The sequence below is a fragment of the Bos javanicus genome, chromosome 17 (assembly GCF_032452875.1).
Source record: "Bos javanicus breed banteng chromosome 17, ARS-OSU_banteng_1.0, whole genome shotgun sequence".
Classification (NCBI taxonomy): domain Eukaryota; kingdom Metazoa; phylum Chordata; class Mammalia; order Artiodactyla; family Bovidae; genus Bos; species Bos javanicus.
This window is the reverse complement of record NC_083884.1, coordinates 36,300,547-36,317,049: the sequence shown is the minus strand read 5'-3', so window position 1 is coordinate 36,317,049 and position 16,503 is coordinate 36,300,547. Positions and strand designations below refer to the sequence as shown.

Genomic DNA, 16,503 nt, shown 5'->3' with positions numbered 1-16,503 from the left:
GATGTCAACAAATAACCAAAGAATGTCAAGCATTTCTGGGGTTGGACATGAATGCACACAGACAAATGTCACATTTTCCATATTAGACATAGAAAAATAAACCGCACATTTACATATCACTGTGCTGTTCCACAGCTGCAGAGAGGGCATGTCCGGGTAGTTTATCCATAGCACAAAGTGATTTGCAGGGAGCTGCCAAGTCTCTTTTCTTCTAAAGGCTGATCTTTGAAAATGTTAAGTAACATGGGAAAAAAAAAAAAAAAGCAGTCTGCCTATCTTAAAAATGGGATACATGTGGAGAATTCTTACTATACCATCTTTTCACCACAGCATAAGTGGTGTATGGCAGGTATAAATGCGGGCTCCAGGAACAACTCAATTCCCTCCTTTCCTTTCTCTGTTGGGCAGAGTCCACACATCCTCAGCTGTGCTAAGAGAAAAAAGAATGGACTTCAAGATACCTACTTCAAACCCAATACGTTTTAACTGAATGAGTGGCCCTAAGAGACACATACATATAAACCCAACCTTTCCAATTCATTTCCCCCAGAAAGGGGAAGTTATTTGAGTGGGATACAATTTTTGCTTTAAATGCACACTCTCTCCTTATCTATAAGTTTTTAGTCTTTCGTATTATCAGAATCATGATTCAAAACAAAGGAACTTAGTTGAATGATCAAAACTGATCAAAATGACCACCTTTCTGCCTTAAACTACATGGGCAGCTCAACGATGAAGTGAGATGGATGAATATTCTCACATATATGGGCCTGAAGCAGGACTCTGTGGGGGAAGACAGAGAGATGACGGATTTCCAGGGTCACTCTTGAGTGGCCTTGATTCATTTGGCCTGAAACTGCCTCCATTTAAACAAAACCAGATTTGGGAATATAAAAACAGGATTAAAGGATCTCAGAACTGCTGCCTCTCCCTGGCAGTGCCCTTCATTAACCGAACATGGATTCTATTAGCGTGACTCCTATTCCTGTCCACATCTTATTTAAGGGATCTCTTAGGCACAATTAAATGGACTGTATACTGGCCAAGTTGAGAGGGGGATAAAGGTCGTGAACAAAAATAATTCAAACAAAACTAAGAAGATAAAGAATCTACAAAATTCCCAGAGCCCCCAGACCCCAATTCTACGTTTTTTTTAATCTCCTAGAGGAATAAAGGGCTTGGGGAACCTGGTATGCACTCTCTTGAAGACTTTGGATGATACCACTGTTCACAACCATGTTTCACACACTCAGTCTCAGTTCTTTTTCACAGGTTCAACCAAGCTGCTTTTTCAGTTTTCAAGTTAACTGTCTCTTGGAACCACCGCAGTAGGGCAGTTCCTCTTCTGTAGGCCAGCCTGGTGGACTATTTATTAAGCCGGCAAATAGGACACGATTGCTCCTTCACGGAAGCAGCTTTTCCTCCTCCCTATCATTGTGGCCGGAGATTTTTATCTTAAAAGCCTAAGTATTATATGCCTGTGAATAGGACCTACCCCACCAGGACCAAATCCTTTTTCATCCCTTATTAGAACTAATCCAGTCATTAAAAAGCAGAATTGATGCTCTTGAGTCAATTAACATTCAGCTGTAAAACTGATAAGAGCCTTAAGCAGGAAGCTTTTTCCTTTTTCATCCTCAAAGGACATGGTACACCAACCACAGAGGAAACAGGGGTGGAAAAGCCGGTACCCTGCTGCAAGGTGCGATCCAATAGCCGATGGCAAGAAACGGAAGGCCCAAGGCCACGACCAGCACCACCAGACACTTGATAGCTACCGTCTGTTCCCGCAGGCCTGAGAGGTTCTCGTACCAGATTGTCAAGAGCTGCTGCTGGCAGTTGGGGTGAGCCACGAACTGTTGGTCGGGACAGGGAGAGAAGCAGAGAGAGAGGTAGGTTACCACGTCATTGTCAACAGTCCAGCTACTCTAAAGCAGGTGTATCCTAGAGATATTAATGCATATCTTTCCAGAATATAGGCATTGGAAGGTTCTGGCAGTATTCTTTACCTTCCCTCTATTTTTCAAACTTGCTTCAGAACTATTACATGAACTAAAGTGGAAACAGAAATGATGTTGTTCTTCATCAGAATTCTTTCTGACCAAAACTCTCCATACTCACAGATTTCTCTCTGGAATATGGGTGACATATGCTTTTCTTTGTGGAAACATGTCCCATCTTGCTGTCTGCCAGCTTACTTGTATTCAGTTCAAAATGGAAAAGAAAATCGTTATTTGGTTTATTGGACCCTATGGCTAAACAGTGGAAACAGTGTCAGACTTTATTTTGGGGGGCTCCAAAATTACTGCAGATGGTGACTGCAGCCCTGAAATTAAAAGACGCTTACTCCTTGGAAGGAAAGTTATGACCAACCTAGATAGCATATTCAAAAGCAGAGACATTACTTTGCCAACAAAGGTCTATCTAGTCAAGGCTATGGTTTTTCCAGTGGTCATGTATGGGTGTGAGAGTTGGACTGTGAAGAAAGCTGAGCACCGAAGAATTGATGCTTTTGAACTGTGGTGTTGGAGAAGACTCTTGAGAGTCCCTTGGACTGCAAGGACATCCAACCATCCATTCTGAAGGAGATCAGCCCTGGGATTGCTTTGGAGGGAATGATGCTAAAGCTGAAACTCCAGTACTTTGGCCACCTCATGCAAAGAGTTGACTCATTGGAAAAGACTCTGATGCTGGGAGGCATTGGGGGCAGGAGGAGAAGGGGATGACAGAGGATGAGATGGCTGGATGGCATCACCAACTCGATGGACGTGAGTCTGAGTGAACTCCGGGAGATGGTGATGGACAGGGAGGCCTGGCATGCTGCAATTCATGGGGTCGCAAAGAGTTGGACATGACTGAGTGACTGAACTGAACTGAACTGAACTGATGGCTAAACGAGAAATGTGTTTTTGTTTTGTGCGTGCACACGTGCATGCTCAGTCCTGTCTGACTCTTGGCGACCCCGTGGATCGTGGCCTGCCAGGCTCCTCTGTCCAGATTATTCAGGCAAGAATACTGAAGTGGGTCGCCATTTCCTCCTCCAGGGGGTCTTCCCACCCACAGATGGAACTTTTGTCTCCTGCATCTCCTGCGTTGGCAGGCAGGTCCTTTACCACTGTGCCACCTGGGAAGCTGGATTTGTTGTTTCACGAGCAACTCCTAACCTGCTACATCTATGAAAAATGTATACACAAGGTGTCCTATGTGTATGTATGTTCTACCATAGCAAATATGCAAAAGATCTGCAAAAACTCATTGAATTTCCAAATATTACGCTTAATCCACATTTGCTATGCTTCCAGGAACTGGCATCAAATACCACTTCTTCCTATTTTAGTAATCTGTACTCTTTCTGTGGCTTCCTCTATCAGAGGTCAAAAAAACCCATACAAACATTTATCTCCATCAGTTCTTTTATAACTACAGCTTTAATCAGGAAAGAAAAAGAAGCAAATTAAAGCCCTGCTATTTTATTATTTTGTTTTATTATTTTATTTTTGCCATCTGATTTCGCTAAGTCATCTGTCTGCATCTATTTAGAAGGAGTGGGATTTCATCAAGGCCTTGTCTTTATTCAGGGAGCAGAATGTTTCTGTAAAAAGGTTCCTGTGTCAAAAGGTGCCCATTTGTTGGATATGCCTTTCTTTGAAAGGCCAGGTGTACTTTGCCCAAGCTTGGGAATTATTCAGGGTCACTCACAATTCAACTATGAGTGTTGATAATTTTTAAAAAAGAGTGCTTAGCAACACAAAAACCAATGAATCACTATCTTATATATAAATGCAATAAACAACAGAGAACCTGTTAGGAAGTGAAATGTGAAATGTGAAATGTTTTTGCAAATTCTGAGATGCAAAAGAAGCAGCTGTGGTTCCTCCTAGACGTAGCATTCAACTCTAATCAAGTTCCAGGAAATTATCTGAATGCTTTTTAGTAACTCTAGGCAATTCTTCTAGTTACTTGGATATTTATCAATAGCATACCTACAAGGAAATAAACAGGTCTTCACTCAGTGGTGTATAGTTTCCAATCAGCTGTTCTAATTTTAAAACAAAAAGAAAAAAATAAAAAAATAAAACCTCTTTCTCCCAGTGTGCACCCGCCCTCTGGGAGATCCACTGACTTTGCTATGACAGCTGCCAACGCTGTGCAGAGGTGGTGAGGATGAATTTACAAATATCAGGTTTGACATTCGTAACTGAATTTTTTCCCCAATAACAGAAACTAGTAGGACTGGGGAGATTGAAACTACTAAGAATAAGGTGCAATTTTTCTTTATTGCTTGTTGACTTCAATGCAAAGGGGTGCATTTTATCTTGTAAGTTTCTTTCAATTCAGTTATAGAAATCCCAGATCCAGAGGCTCACAGGTTATTGCCAGCTTCTAAGGTTCATCTAGTCAAGGCTATGGTTTTTCCTGTGGTCATGTATGGATGTGAGAGTTGGACTGTGAAGAAGGCTGAGCGCCGAAGAATTGATGCTTTTGAACTGTGGTGTCAGAGAAGACTCTTGAGAGTCCCTTGGACTGCAAGGAGATCCAACCAGTCCATTCTGAAGGAGATCAGCCCTGGGATTTCTTTGGAGGGGATGATGCTAAAGCTGAATCTCCAGTACTTTGGCCACCTCATGCAAAGAGTTGACTCATTGGAAAAGACTCTGATGCTGGGAGGGATTGGGGGCAGGAGGAGAAGGGGACGACAGAGGATGAGATGGGTGGATGGCATCACTGACTCGATGGACGTGAGTCTCAGTGAACTCCAGGAGTTGGTGATGGACAGGGAGGCCTGGCGTGCTGCGATTCATGGGGTGCAAAGATTCGGACACGACTGAGCGACTGATCTGATCTGATCTGAAGCATATATTAGATCTTCTTCCCAAATTCAAGATTCAAGAACTCTTTCAAAGTTCTAATTTTTGAAAACAGTATTTCAAGACCAATGCAGCCATTATTTAAACTCATGATGAAATATAATCAAAGTTGAAGGCTTCCCGGGGGTCTGTGTAACAATTTCCTAAGATTCTTGCTGAGAATTTCTCCAAATTTCCACTTCTGCCCTGTACTCTACTGGACCCTTATGCTCCTGCTTCACTCCTCCTTCTGTGTTAAAAATCCTCATCTCCTCCAGTTCTTAAATGCCTGTCTCATTCATTAATTCATTTTATTCTTTACAATATCATAAACCCTTCATAGGTGCCAGGCAGGTGTTCAGTATTTGGTTCAAGAAGATGAAAAGGGAGCGTCAGTGTTTCAGTAAGTCATAAATGGTCCCTGCTTTAGGGTACACAGTAAGCTCTACATAAATGTGAAAAAGTTATTAGAACAGAGAGTTGGAGTCCATGTACTTGCCAAGATAAACAATCAGCATTTAAAACAGTCTTAATTTTGAATGTTGGTCCAAATGTCTTGGGGTCTGGATGATCCCAAGTGGGATAGATGTAAATAAAAGGCAGTCCCGTGACTCCAGCCAGGCAGCTTAGGAATGGGATAGTGCATTCAGAGAAATCTACAGGTGGAGAATACAATGTCATCAAACCAGATTAACACTTGTGAAGTCAACACGCACTTTTTTTTTCTTTTTTTAATAGTTTCAGGTTTCTGTAAAACAGAAAATCCACATGAAGTTAAAAGACACTTGGACATGTGTTCGTATGAAATTGATGGACACACTTCCCTTTTGTGAGTGTCCAGCTTTTCTTTCTTAGGTCTCAAACTCCTGAGTACAGAAATATTAATGTTGTAGCATGGCTCCTTCTTCTTGCTCTCCATCCTTGAGCTAATCTTTACATTTAAATCTATAAATGCTTTATGGCATTAATTATACTGTACAAGGTTTACAAAGCTCTAAAGACTTGGTGGAAATCAATCCTTTACACATGGCCTTATGTAAAGATCAATCTTTGACCTGGTGTAACTTGTACAATACAATGCAAACACTTAATATATGTTAAATACTAGGGAAAATCATGCTGTTTGTACTGCATTTATTATACTTTAAAATTCAGCTTAAAATTAAGCTTTAAAATTCAGCTTAATTCAGGTGTATCTCATAGTACTAACTCTACCTTTTTATTTCTTTTTGAAAACTTTTATTGGAGTATAGTTGACTTACAATGCTGCATACATTTCAGATATATAGCAAAGTTAATCAGTTATACATATACCCATTTTTTCTTTTAGAGTCTTTTAAAAAATAATTTTATTTAGTTACTTATTTATTTTTGGCTGTGCTGGGTCTTTGTTGCCATGTGGGCTTTTCACTAGTTGTGGTGAGTAGGGTTGCTCTTTAGTTGCAAAGCATGGGTTTCTCATTGCATGTGGCTTCTCTTGATGTGGAGCACAGGCTCCAGGACTTCAGGCCCATTAGCTGTGGCTCCTGGGCTCCAGAACACAGGCCCATTAGTTGTGGCACACAGACTTAGTTGTTCTACATCATGTGGGATCTTCTAGATCAGGAATCAAACCCATGTATCCTGCATTGGCAGGCAGATTCTTTACCCCTGAGCCACCAGGGAAGCCCTTTCTTAGGTTCATTTCCCATATAGGCCATTACAGAGTACTGAGTAGAGATCCCTGTGCAGCAGTTTCTTATTAGTTATTAATATCTACTTAATATATAGTAGTGTGTACATGTCAGTCCCAATCTCCCAATTTATCCCTTCCCCCTCTTATCCCTGGTAACCATAATCTTGTTTTCTACACCGGTGATTGAGATCATAATACAGCACCATATGGCATCTGTTGTTTGCTTTTAATCCACAGAAAGAAAACACAGTTTCCTCCAATGATTTAAAATCCTAATACAAGCACACAAGGAACAGTTTTTAAAAGAAAATAAAACCAATATAATAGTAGTAAGTGAAGGCAAAGAAGCTAATCCCCTTAGGAGATGAGTTTTGCTGTTTTCAATGACTTCAAAATAGGGCAGAAACCTTTATCTCTTAAAACTGTTTTACTTCCTAAAAAAATCTCTTTGTGCTGCCACACCAGTCATAGCAAGCTGAATAAAATTTGTATGCAGTTTCCTAACTTCAGTGGACCAATAAATTGAAACCATTACAGAAATAATACCCTTATTTGAGGTTTTCTGATTTAAAGGGAAAATGCTTGACATACAAGAAAAATCTCAGTCTTTCAGTGGAATAAAACTACTGGAGCATAGAGAACAAACTTTATTCCCTGCCAAATAACTGAGAGATTATAAACTGAGCCACCAATAGGGGCAACTGATAAGTTTCAACTTAAATAAAATCCACATTACACTGTCTTCTTTATCAAATTAGCTTTTCCAAGAACTATATTCACGGGAATACTGTTGTACAGAAACATGGTAGGAACACTCTGTTTTTGTTTTTATTGCTGGAGCTACAGTTTATAATATTTAAAAGCAAATATTCTTGTGAACAGAAACTAGGTCATTCAGCTTTTTAAAGTTCTCTGAATTGTGAAGAACTCTGCTGTATAGTAGAGATTGGCACAACATTGTAAACCAACCATGCTTCAAAAATATAAAAATTTTAAAAATACTGAAAACTTATACTGCACATGTTTCCTGTATTTCAAACCTACTAAATACAAAATGCTGCTATCAGGAGACCCGCTGTTACCCCTCCGTGCCTAGGCACACACCCGGCAGAGGTCTGACGTGCAGAACCCATTCCCGCTCCGGCCAGCACATTCAGCCCAAAGTCTCTGCAGTGGATTTACCACTCTTTCATTGCATTGCTCAATTTCTGGACCTTTTTTGCACATTTTCTGCAAATACAGTGGATAATTTTAGGTGTCTATATTGCTGCATATCTCTTTTCTACATGATCTTTCCATAGTTAAACCTAATCTCACTGTTGGAGGAAAGAGGAAGAACTCAGGAAAGTTCTCCTCTTTCTCAAGAGGTTGATTTTCCAGATTCAACGGTCCATCAAGTTCTGGTATCCTTTATCTTTGTCACAGTCTTCCTTACAATAGACAAGGCTCACTTGAGGTAGGTGTTATTTCTATGGGTGGGTATGGATTGATAGTAATCCACCAGTCAGAACACAGAGGTACAGTCATAATTAGAGCTTGGGACTTTTGGGGGCAAATAGTCCATTACTCTAATTGGAAAACAACGAATGTTTTTGCCTAAAAGTTACTTTTCTTGTACTTATTTTCAAAACAACAAATTTCACCCTCCACTCTGTTCCATTCTCTTTTGTAGAATAATGTGTGTAACTACAAACAGTAACAACATTTACTATCTTTCAGTTGTCTGAGTTACCTTAGAGACCCCTCAGAAGTAACTCAGAGATGAATAATCTTCAACATCCACTCCCTCATAGAGAATGTCTTATTGTTTGTCCCCCACCAGTACTATATGATTGTTCATTTCACTAAAAGCACTGAGAATTGTAATTTTTTATAATTTTTAATTTTTTAATAATTTGAGTGAGGGCAGATGGTATTTATATGACAATATGCATAAGCTGAAACTCCAATACTTTGGCCACCTCATGCGAAGAGTTGACTCATTGGAAAAGACTCTGATGCTGGGAGGGATTGGAGGCAGGAGAAGGGGACGACAGAGGATGAGATGGCTGGATGGCATCACTGACTCAATGGAAGTGAGTTTGAGTGAACTCCGGGAGTTGATGATGGACAGGGAGGCCTGGCGTGCTGCAATTCATGGGATCGCAGAGTCAGACACGACTGAGCAACTGAACTGAACTGAACTGATGCATCTCATATTACTAGAGGGTTTGAAAAAAAAAAAAAAGAAATTTTTAAATACATTTGTTAGCCATTTGAATTTTCTTTTCTGTGAATTACCTACCTATAGAAGCTTTTTGCTTATTTTTCTATAGACCTCTGGAAATTTTCCCTATGAATTTGTTTGTGCACTTTGGTTATTAAGAGTATCATTCCCAGGATTTCCCTGGTGGTCCACTGGTTAAGAATCTGCCTGCCAATGCAGAGGACATGAGTTCAGTCCCAGGTCTGGGAAGATCCCCCATGCCTCAGAGCAACTAAGCCCACATGCCACAACTACTGAACCACGCATTCCAGAGCTGATGCTCTGCAAAAAGGGAGCCCCGAGCACCGCAACTAGAGAGCAGCCCCTGCTTGTGGCAACTAGAGAAAGCCTACATGCAGCAATGAAGACCCAGTGTGGCCAAAAATAAATAAACAATTTTTTTTAAAGGGAAAGGAATGACCTGTTTAAAAACAAACAAACAAAAAAGAATATCAATCCTCTAAGTTATAGTATAGAAAAAAATTTTCCTAGTTTGCCCTTTACCTTTTTTATGATCTTTTTGATGTATAGAGGTTTTAAGTTACATATGGTCAAATAACTTATATTTTTGTTTTCTATTTTTTCTACTGCTTTTATACTGAAAAAATCTTTTCTCACATAAACGTTAAACTCATGTTCAGACTTCAATTCAGATCTTTTGTGTTTTCATTTTCTTGATTAACTGTCATTGAGCCTCTAAGGCCTGGGGTGAACTCATAGTGATTCCTAGGGAAGACCTAAGCCCTGGGAACTCTGAGCTTAGAAAGAACTCAATAGACCCAGAATCACAATTGGAAGCAGATATTAGAAAGATGGTAGAAGAGACATCTTGAGTTTCTTAGGGGATCTAAATAATTTAGCATTATATAAAACTGGTTTCCTTGGTGGAATTATGGACTGATTTGAATAAATATGCTTATTAAATTCCAAGGGGAAAAATTTCACAACACAGTATTTTGAAATCCCAATGCCATGCATGTAGCTATGCTCAATTTCGGTGCCATAGTCTGTGGGGTTCATGAATATTACAACCCAAGAGGTTATTTTACTAGGGGACTAGAAAGGAGATGATGGGAAAAGGAAGTACCAGAAGTGGGTGGAAGTATTTTTGCTCCTTGCTAGATGGAGATGGGTGAGTGTTGAGTGAAGAATGAAGGAATCTTTGGAGAGAAAGAAAGAGGATCTGGGGCTTTGTGGGGCATTCCAGAATAAAGTTCTTATATACATTTATTGGGTGAAGATTCCAAATAAAAGATTTTAACTAATACTCATTTTATAGCATAAAATAGACAAAACCAGAAGTATGTGCAAAGTCCTAAATCTCCTTTCAGTTCCAGATACATTTTGCTGTTGTTTTCTGGTGGTTAACTGACAGGAAATTTATCATTAACTGACACCTCATACATTGTAACCCTACACATCAATTCATTTAAAATTAACATGCAAGAAGACATTCACTCTGGAAGACAGTTTGGTTAACAGAAGCACAACTGTAGATGAGCTGTCTCTGCTAATATGACACTTTGAAAGCAATGACAAAGAACCAGTGACAACTGAAATCAATTCTCTCCTCTCAGGAGCTAAAGGCAAGAGATGCCTGTTGTAAGGTCTGTGAATAAATGTCTAGTTTTCTTAAAACAGTTTAATATCAATCTTGTTCAAAGCTATCTTTTTCTTCCAGTACAGCAAAATGTCAACTAGCATGCTTGCTCTGAGAGGGGCCAGTGGAGCCAATTCAATTACCTTCTTACTGACAACTTCTTGAAAAGTTATTTTACACCAAAATTTAATGAGAATCTTCACATTTCACTTCTTATTAAGTAGAGGGGAGATCTGTCATTAATTGCTGACTATAATTTTGTGAACACCACAATGTGGAAGTTCTCTACATTGTGGTAGAACTGTGTGTACACACACACACACACACACACACACAGATTCCCCCATGCTCACCTGCTGCTAGGGTGCAAACATTGCCCTAGGTTCCCCTGGTCAGAGGCATGTGTGCATACCTCTGATTTGGAAGGAGCCTTTTACAACAGGCAGGACTCAGGAAGTCCTTTCTGTTGGTAGGAAGCTGACCCTCTGCAGCAGAGGCAGAATTGTTCTGTTTGGGTCAGAGAAACCTCCTTACCAGGTCAGTTCAGGGCCTGGCTCTGGGCAAGGTTTCTGCAAGCACAGCTTAGATAATCTTGCTCTTCCACTTCTCAAAGATTCTATGAGCCTGCTAATATTTCTCACTCAATTCTTTTCTGTTTAAATTGGCTATAACCTACCACTAAGGACCAAACCAGCACAATAAACATGAAATGTCTTTGATGACTAAGAACTGAACTTAAGCATCATCATTCTTATTTATTTATTTTGACTGTGACAGGTTTTAGTTGTGGATCTAGTTCAACAACGAGGGATTGAACTTGGGTCCCCTGAATTGGGAGCACAAAGTTTTAGCCACTGCACCATCAGGAAAGTCTCAAGAGTCATCATTCTGAGAATGAATTTTCAAATGCAGAAATGTGATTAGCTAATAATTACTGAGCTATCACCAGGTATTAACACTATGTCTGTGCTAATTACTTTACTTGTATTAGCTCACGTAATCCTTAAAATAACTGAAATAGTAGTTGTCTCCACTACCAATAAGCAGAATGAGGTTTAGATTGATCAAGAGGTTTGTCCTGTCACACAGAGAAGACAAGTCAGGACTTGAACTCTTTCAAGTTAGCTCCAGGGTCTGCCCTCTTAAACACCACACCACACTGCAGGAACAAGAGAGGATTCCACTATACACAGATTGACCAGTTCATGAAACCAGATCTGCTCCTGACAATAGCTTACTTTTTCATGATTTAAAGTATAAAAATTCAAGTTACGTAAAATATGCATAAATGATTAGATTCTGAATAGCTGAGATTTTTATTATAAGTGGAACAATATAACTATAATTGATATGAACTATTTAAAGCCCCACACAAGTAGCAAATACATACATGTAACAGTTCTATCTGCAATATCCAGAGTAAAAAAGTAAGCATAATTTTTATTTTTTTGGCAACTGCATAGAATTCCATAGCTGTATGATCTTAGACATGTCATTTAAGTCTGGTGAACCTCAATGCCCTTATAGAATAGAAGTCTCATCATCAAACACCTATTTTATAGATGAGATGGATAATTACAAAGGCTTGTCACAAGGTTAACACTAGAACATATGCAACAGTGCCTTACAAAAATGTATACAAGTAACAGATTTTATTATCGTCAACCACATTGCTATGAGCAGTTTACAAAGTTCTTTTGCGTATCTTAATCCACTGAAATCCCACCAAAACCCTGATACAGGTAAGCGGTATTATTCTCCTTTTATATGAGGAAAATGAAATGTAAAGAAGTTTTATGATTTATCCAAGATCTGACAATGGATAAAAAGTGGAAAAGATTGGAGCTGGGTACTTGACTCACAACTTCACCATGATACCATTTAATCTATTTCATAAAGGAAAAACATCTTTTTGTCAATAACATCTATTTTTATTATTTAAAAACCTCTCCTAGGATTATGGCATAGTTGATATTACATGTTGATTCCAATATGGAGCTGGATGAAAGTAGGCCACTCACCTTTTTGACTTCATACTTGATGGCAAGTTTGACCCGACTCAGGGAAGCTTTATGCCTGTGCATCTCCAGAGGATCTGCCGATTCCAGGTCTCCATTCAGAATGGCTTCTACCTCTTCTGAGTCTCTGCAAAGATCCAGCACACCCACCACGAAGTCTTTGCATTGCATGGAGAGCTTCCGATAGTCATTCTAAGAACAAGAGGGTTAGAGTTTAATGCAGAGAATGTGCTGTAGTTCAGTGGAAAGTGTTCAGGGGTTTTATAAATTAGAAAAAGTCTACCTAACTCTGGGCAGGAAGTTTTAGCCCCCTGGTAAATGCAAGGTTTGTTGAGTTAGATACCAGCTGGATTTGCTTCCACCTCCCTCCTTAGCCAGGACCTAATACATATAAGACAGTTCTGAAAATGGTGTGCAAGCAAGTGACTGGTTTTCATTAAGAAACAGTGGTTAAATGCTTAATGCTGAAAGGCCAAAGTATCAAAGAGAGTTATGTCTCTCTTGTACAGATAAACAGTAGTTTTCTTAAAGCCAAAACAAAGCCATTTCTATGATGAAAATTCCTTAAGTGGCGATCTGACATAGAAAACTGACTATACATGAAAATAACCTGTCTGGTTTACTATCCATTGCCTTATTGGAGACAGCGCTTTTCAAACTGTAGTCCTCAGGCCAGCAGCCTCAGTAGCACCTGGACATGTGTTGCTGCTGCTGCTAAGTCGCTTCAGTCGTGTCCGACTCTGTGCGACCCCACAGACGGCAGCCCACCAGGCTCCCCGTCCCTGGGATTCTCCAGGCAAGAACACTGGAGTGGGTTGCCATTTCCTTTAGAAACATAAATTCTCAGACCCCACCCAAGACATCCTGATTAGAAACTGATGATGAGGGGCAGCAATGTGTTAACACACTCTCCCAGCGTTTCTGACATACAGTTGTGATTGAGGATGATGGTTTACAGTGAAAGCAAAGAGGAGGGTAGGTGCCAACACAGAGGGTATTTTTTTCTTGTTGTCTGAAGGGCACATTATCATGTCCTGTAGAACTAGAAGGAGAGAAATGTCTGATTATATATCATTGAATTCTCAAGGGTTGCAGAATATCAATACCTGAGAGAAAATTTTTCAGGCCACTGGAACTAACACCTTGCTAAAAATAATCTGTGAATCTTTAATTTCATTAGCATATTTATATAGTGCCATGGACTGGTAGAAGGCATTTGTCAGAATTCCTTGCTACCTTCTGAATGGAGCTCTATTTCCAGCCCATTGGTTCCAATCCAGGTGTTAATGACCATCTCTCAGGAAAATGCCTAACTTCTGCAACCCCCAGCTCCACTTCTACAACTTTCACTAAAATCAGGAAAATGAATCAGATGATAATCTAGTTTGGTACACATGAGGAAAATATAATTCCTCATTTCAACATGTCCTGACATATTGTACATGTCTAATAACTGGGTAATATTTAGGATGGCAGAATTTCTAGGTTTCCAAATATCATACTTTAAATATTTAAATCATCTTCATACAACATGAAAAATTTCCATTTTTCCCCTTAAATAATTAACTTGATTTGATGCGCAAAAATCACCGCACCAACTAAAATAAACAAGAAAAGGAAAGACTGTTTAAAGGCTACACAGACTAGAATAGTTTCCATTTCAGATATCAGAAATTCAGATAAAGAAGAGTTGCAGTTAATCCTTTTCCCCTCAAAAGGGAACAAATAAAATGAATAAAAACTTCAGTCTTTGGTTTCCATTCAAGTTTGGTACCATGCAACTGATAAAATTAATAAAATGTTCAATCTCTGGTTTCTATGCAGAGTGTCAGTTAAATATCCATCTGCCTTCCATTCCTGGAAGACTAATGAAATATTTTATTATAGCATCCAGAAGAAGTATTAAATCCATGTCTGTTTCCATATAAAGCTCCCCTTTTAGTACATTTTTTAAATGAAATTTCCTCCTGTTACTCGGCAGTTCAGACTGTTCTATAAGATTTGATACGACACAGGATGGCCAATTCCCCATTGATCAGAAGTAAAAAAAGACTTTTTTCTCTTCTGGAATAAAACATAGAAACCACTTCTGCAGTAATATCCAAATAATAACTCATTATCTTTAAAATTATAACCTGTAAATTATCTGATATTATAGAAAGCTTTGTGCTTTTTTAATATCCACTAAAAGATCAGTCAGGAAGCAAAAAACAAGTAGCAAATTGCAACAATAACACTGTTTTCGTAACAATTTAATCATTTCCTCCTGGAAGAAGTCTGCTATCCAAATACAGAAAATAATCAGAGCTGGAGGTAATGGCGATTTCTTCTATTGGGCTTACAGAATGCCATTTCGCCAATATATGCAGAGCTCCCAGGGAACTCTGGCAGCTGACTCTGTCAGTTCTACCATGAGGTCCTGTCTCTCACTACTTCACAACTTAGACCTTTCGTCTGGTCCAAATTTTCTAATGATTTTCTCTAAATTTAGTTTTGCCTGAGTATCTTTATTGTGTGACTTTTCCATTACCATGGTCCTCCACAAATTTACCAGATGGGTCTGCAGCCCACTTTATAGAGCAGAAACTCAAAACCCGGAAGGCCTGCTCAAGCCAGAGGAAGAACAGTGAAGCCTGGGCCTCGTCACAACCTGTCTACAGGTTTCAGCAGGTTTTTAACGTTCATGGTTTAATCCCTTTTTATTCTTAACAGGAAAACTGAAATTCAACTCTAAGCAGGTTTGCTCCTGTCAGATCCTTTCCCTAATAATAAAAGAGGCAGGACAGTGTAGTGGTTAAAAGCATAAATCTGAAACCAGACTTCCTGGATTTGCATACTGGTTCTACCACTTCCTGACTTCCCTGGTGGCTCAGATGCTAGAGCATCTGCCTACAATGCGGGAGACCCGGGCTCAATCCCTGGGTCGGGAAGATCTCCTGGAGAAGGAAATGGCAACCCACTCTAGTATTCTTGCCTGGAGAATCCCATGGACGGAGAAGCCTGGTAGGCTACAGTCCATGGGATCGCAAAGAGTCGGACACAACTGAGCAACTTCACTTCACTTCCTTCATTTCACTTCTACCACCTCCTAGCTGTGTGACCTTACAGAAGGTGAGAACTCTCTGATGAGAATAAGCCTATCTATTATTGCTGTTGGGCTTCCCTACTGGCTCAGGTAAAGACTCTGCCTGCAGTGTGGGAGACCTGGGTTCAATCCCTGGGTTGGGAAGATCCACTAGAGCAGGGCATAGCAACCCATTCCAGTATTCTTGCCTAGGAAATCCCACGAAGAGAGGAGCCTGGCGGGCTACAGTCAAAGGGGTCACAAAGAGTCAGACATGACTGGGCAACTTAACACCACACAGCAAATTATTGCTGCTATGAGGATTAAATGCTTTGAGTGTGCTTGGTACACATCAACTACAGAATTGCTTCTATGTTACCAGGTATAGCATGTTACATAGAAGAGCTAGAACTGGGACTCAAGGCACCCAAATCTAGGCTTAGCAGATGGTATGTTGGCTATTGTCTTTGTTTTCTCACTTGTAAAATGAGAGGTCTGTATAGGTGGATGATTCCTAGAGTATTTTCCTGCTATCAAATGCTACCTTGCTTTTGGACTACATTTATTTTCCTCTTCCTTAAAATCCCATGGACGGAGGAGCCTGGAAGGCTGCAGTCTATGGGGTCGCTGAGAGTCGGACATGACTGAGCGACTTCACTTTCACTTTTCACTTTCATGCATTGGAGAAGGAAATGGCAACCTACTCCAGTGTTCTTGCCTGGAGAATCCCAGGGACGGAGGAACTGGGTGGGCTGCTGTCTATGGGGTCACACAGAGTTGGACATGACTGAAGTGACTTAGTAGTAGTAGTAGTACTGTCCTACTGTGATATAACTTGAAATTGTTTTTCTACTTTACAAAAGGAAAATCTGAGGCACGGGGAAAGCACAATGCCTTTTTTTAAGTGCATCATTGATTCAGAATTAGGAAATTTCAGCTTAATAAATGGCTAGCTTCCTAGCCACTGACATTTGGAAGATGAAACATGGAGCTCAGCCTCTCCAATACTCTGTTTCTCAGAATAGCTTCAGACAGCATTTGCACATTGAAAATA

The 16,503-nt window shown here is 39.8% G+C and overlaps 1 protein-coding gene across 3 annotated transcripts in view; it reads right to left on the bottom strand.

Annotated features, from left to right (window-relative positions):
* The window catches only part of TRPC3 (transient receptor potential cation channel subfamily C member 3), a 71,933-nt gene that overhangs the window by 30,929 nt on the left and 24,501 nt on the right, over positions 1-16,503 (bottom strand). Inside the window, exons 3-4 of one of the 3 annotated variants that reach the window (XM_061384271.1) lie at positions 12,389-12,577; positions 1,692-1,856 (exon numbers count right to left, since the gene is read on the bottom strand). In XM_061384271.1, coding sequence (XP_061240255.1) covers positions 1,692-1,856; positions 12,389-12,577 — 354 coding nt within the window. The remainder of the gene's footprint in view (positions 1-1,691; positions 1,857-12,388; positions 12,578-16,503) is intronic. The other 2 variants (XM_061384272.1, XM_061384273.1) reach the window with 2 other exon arrangements.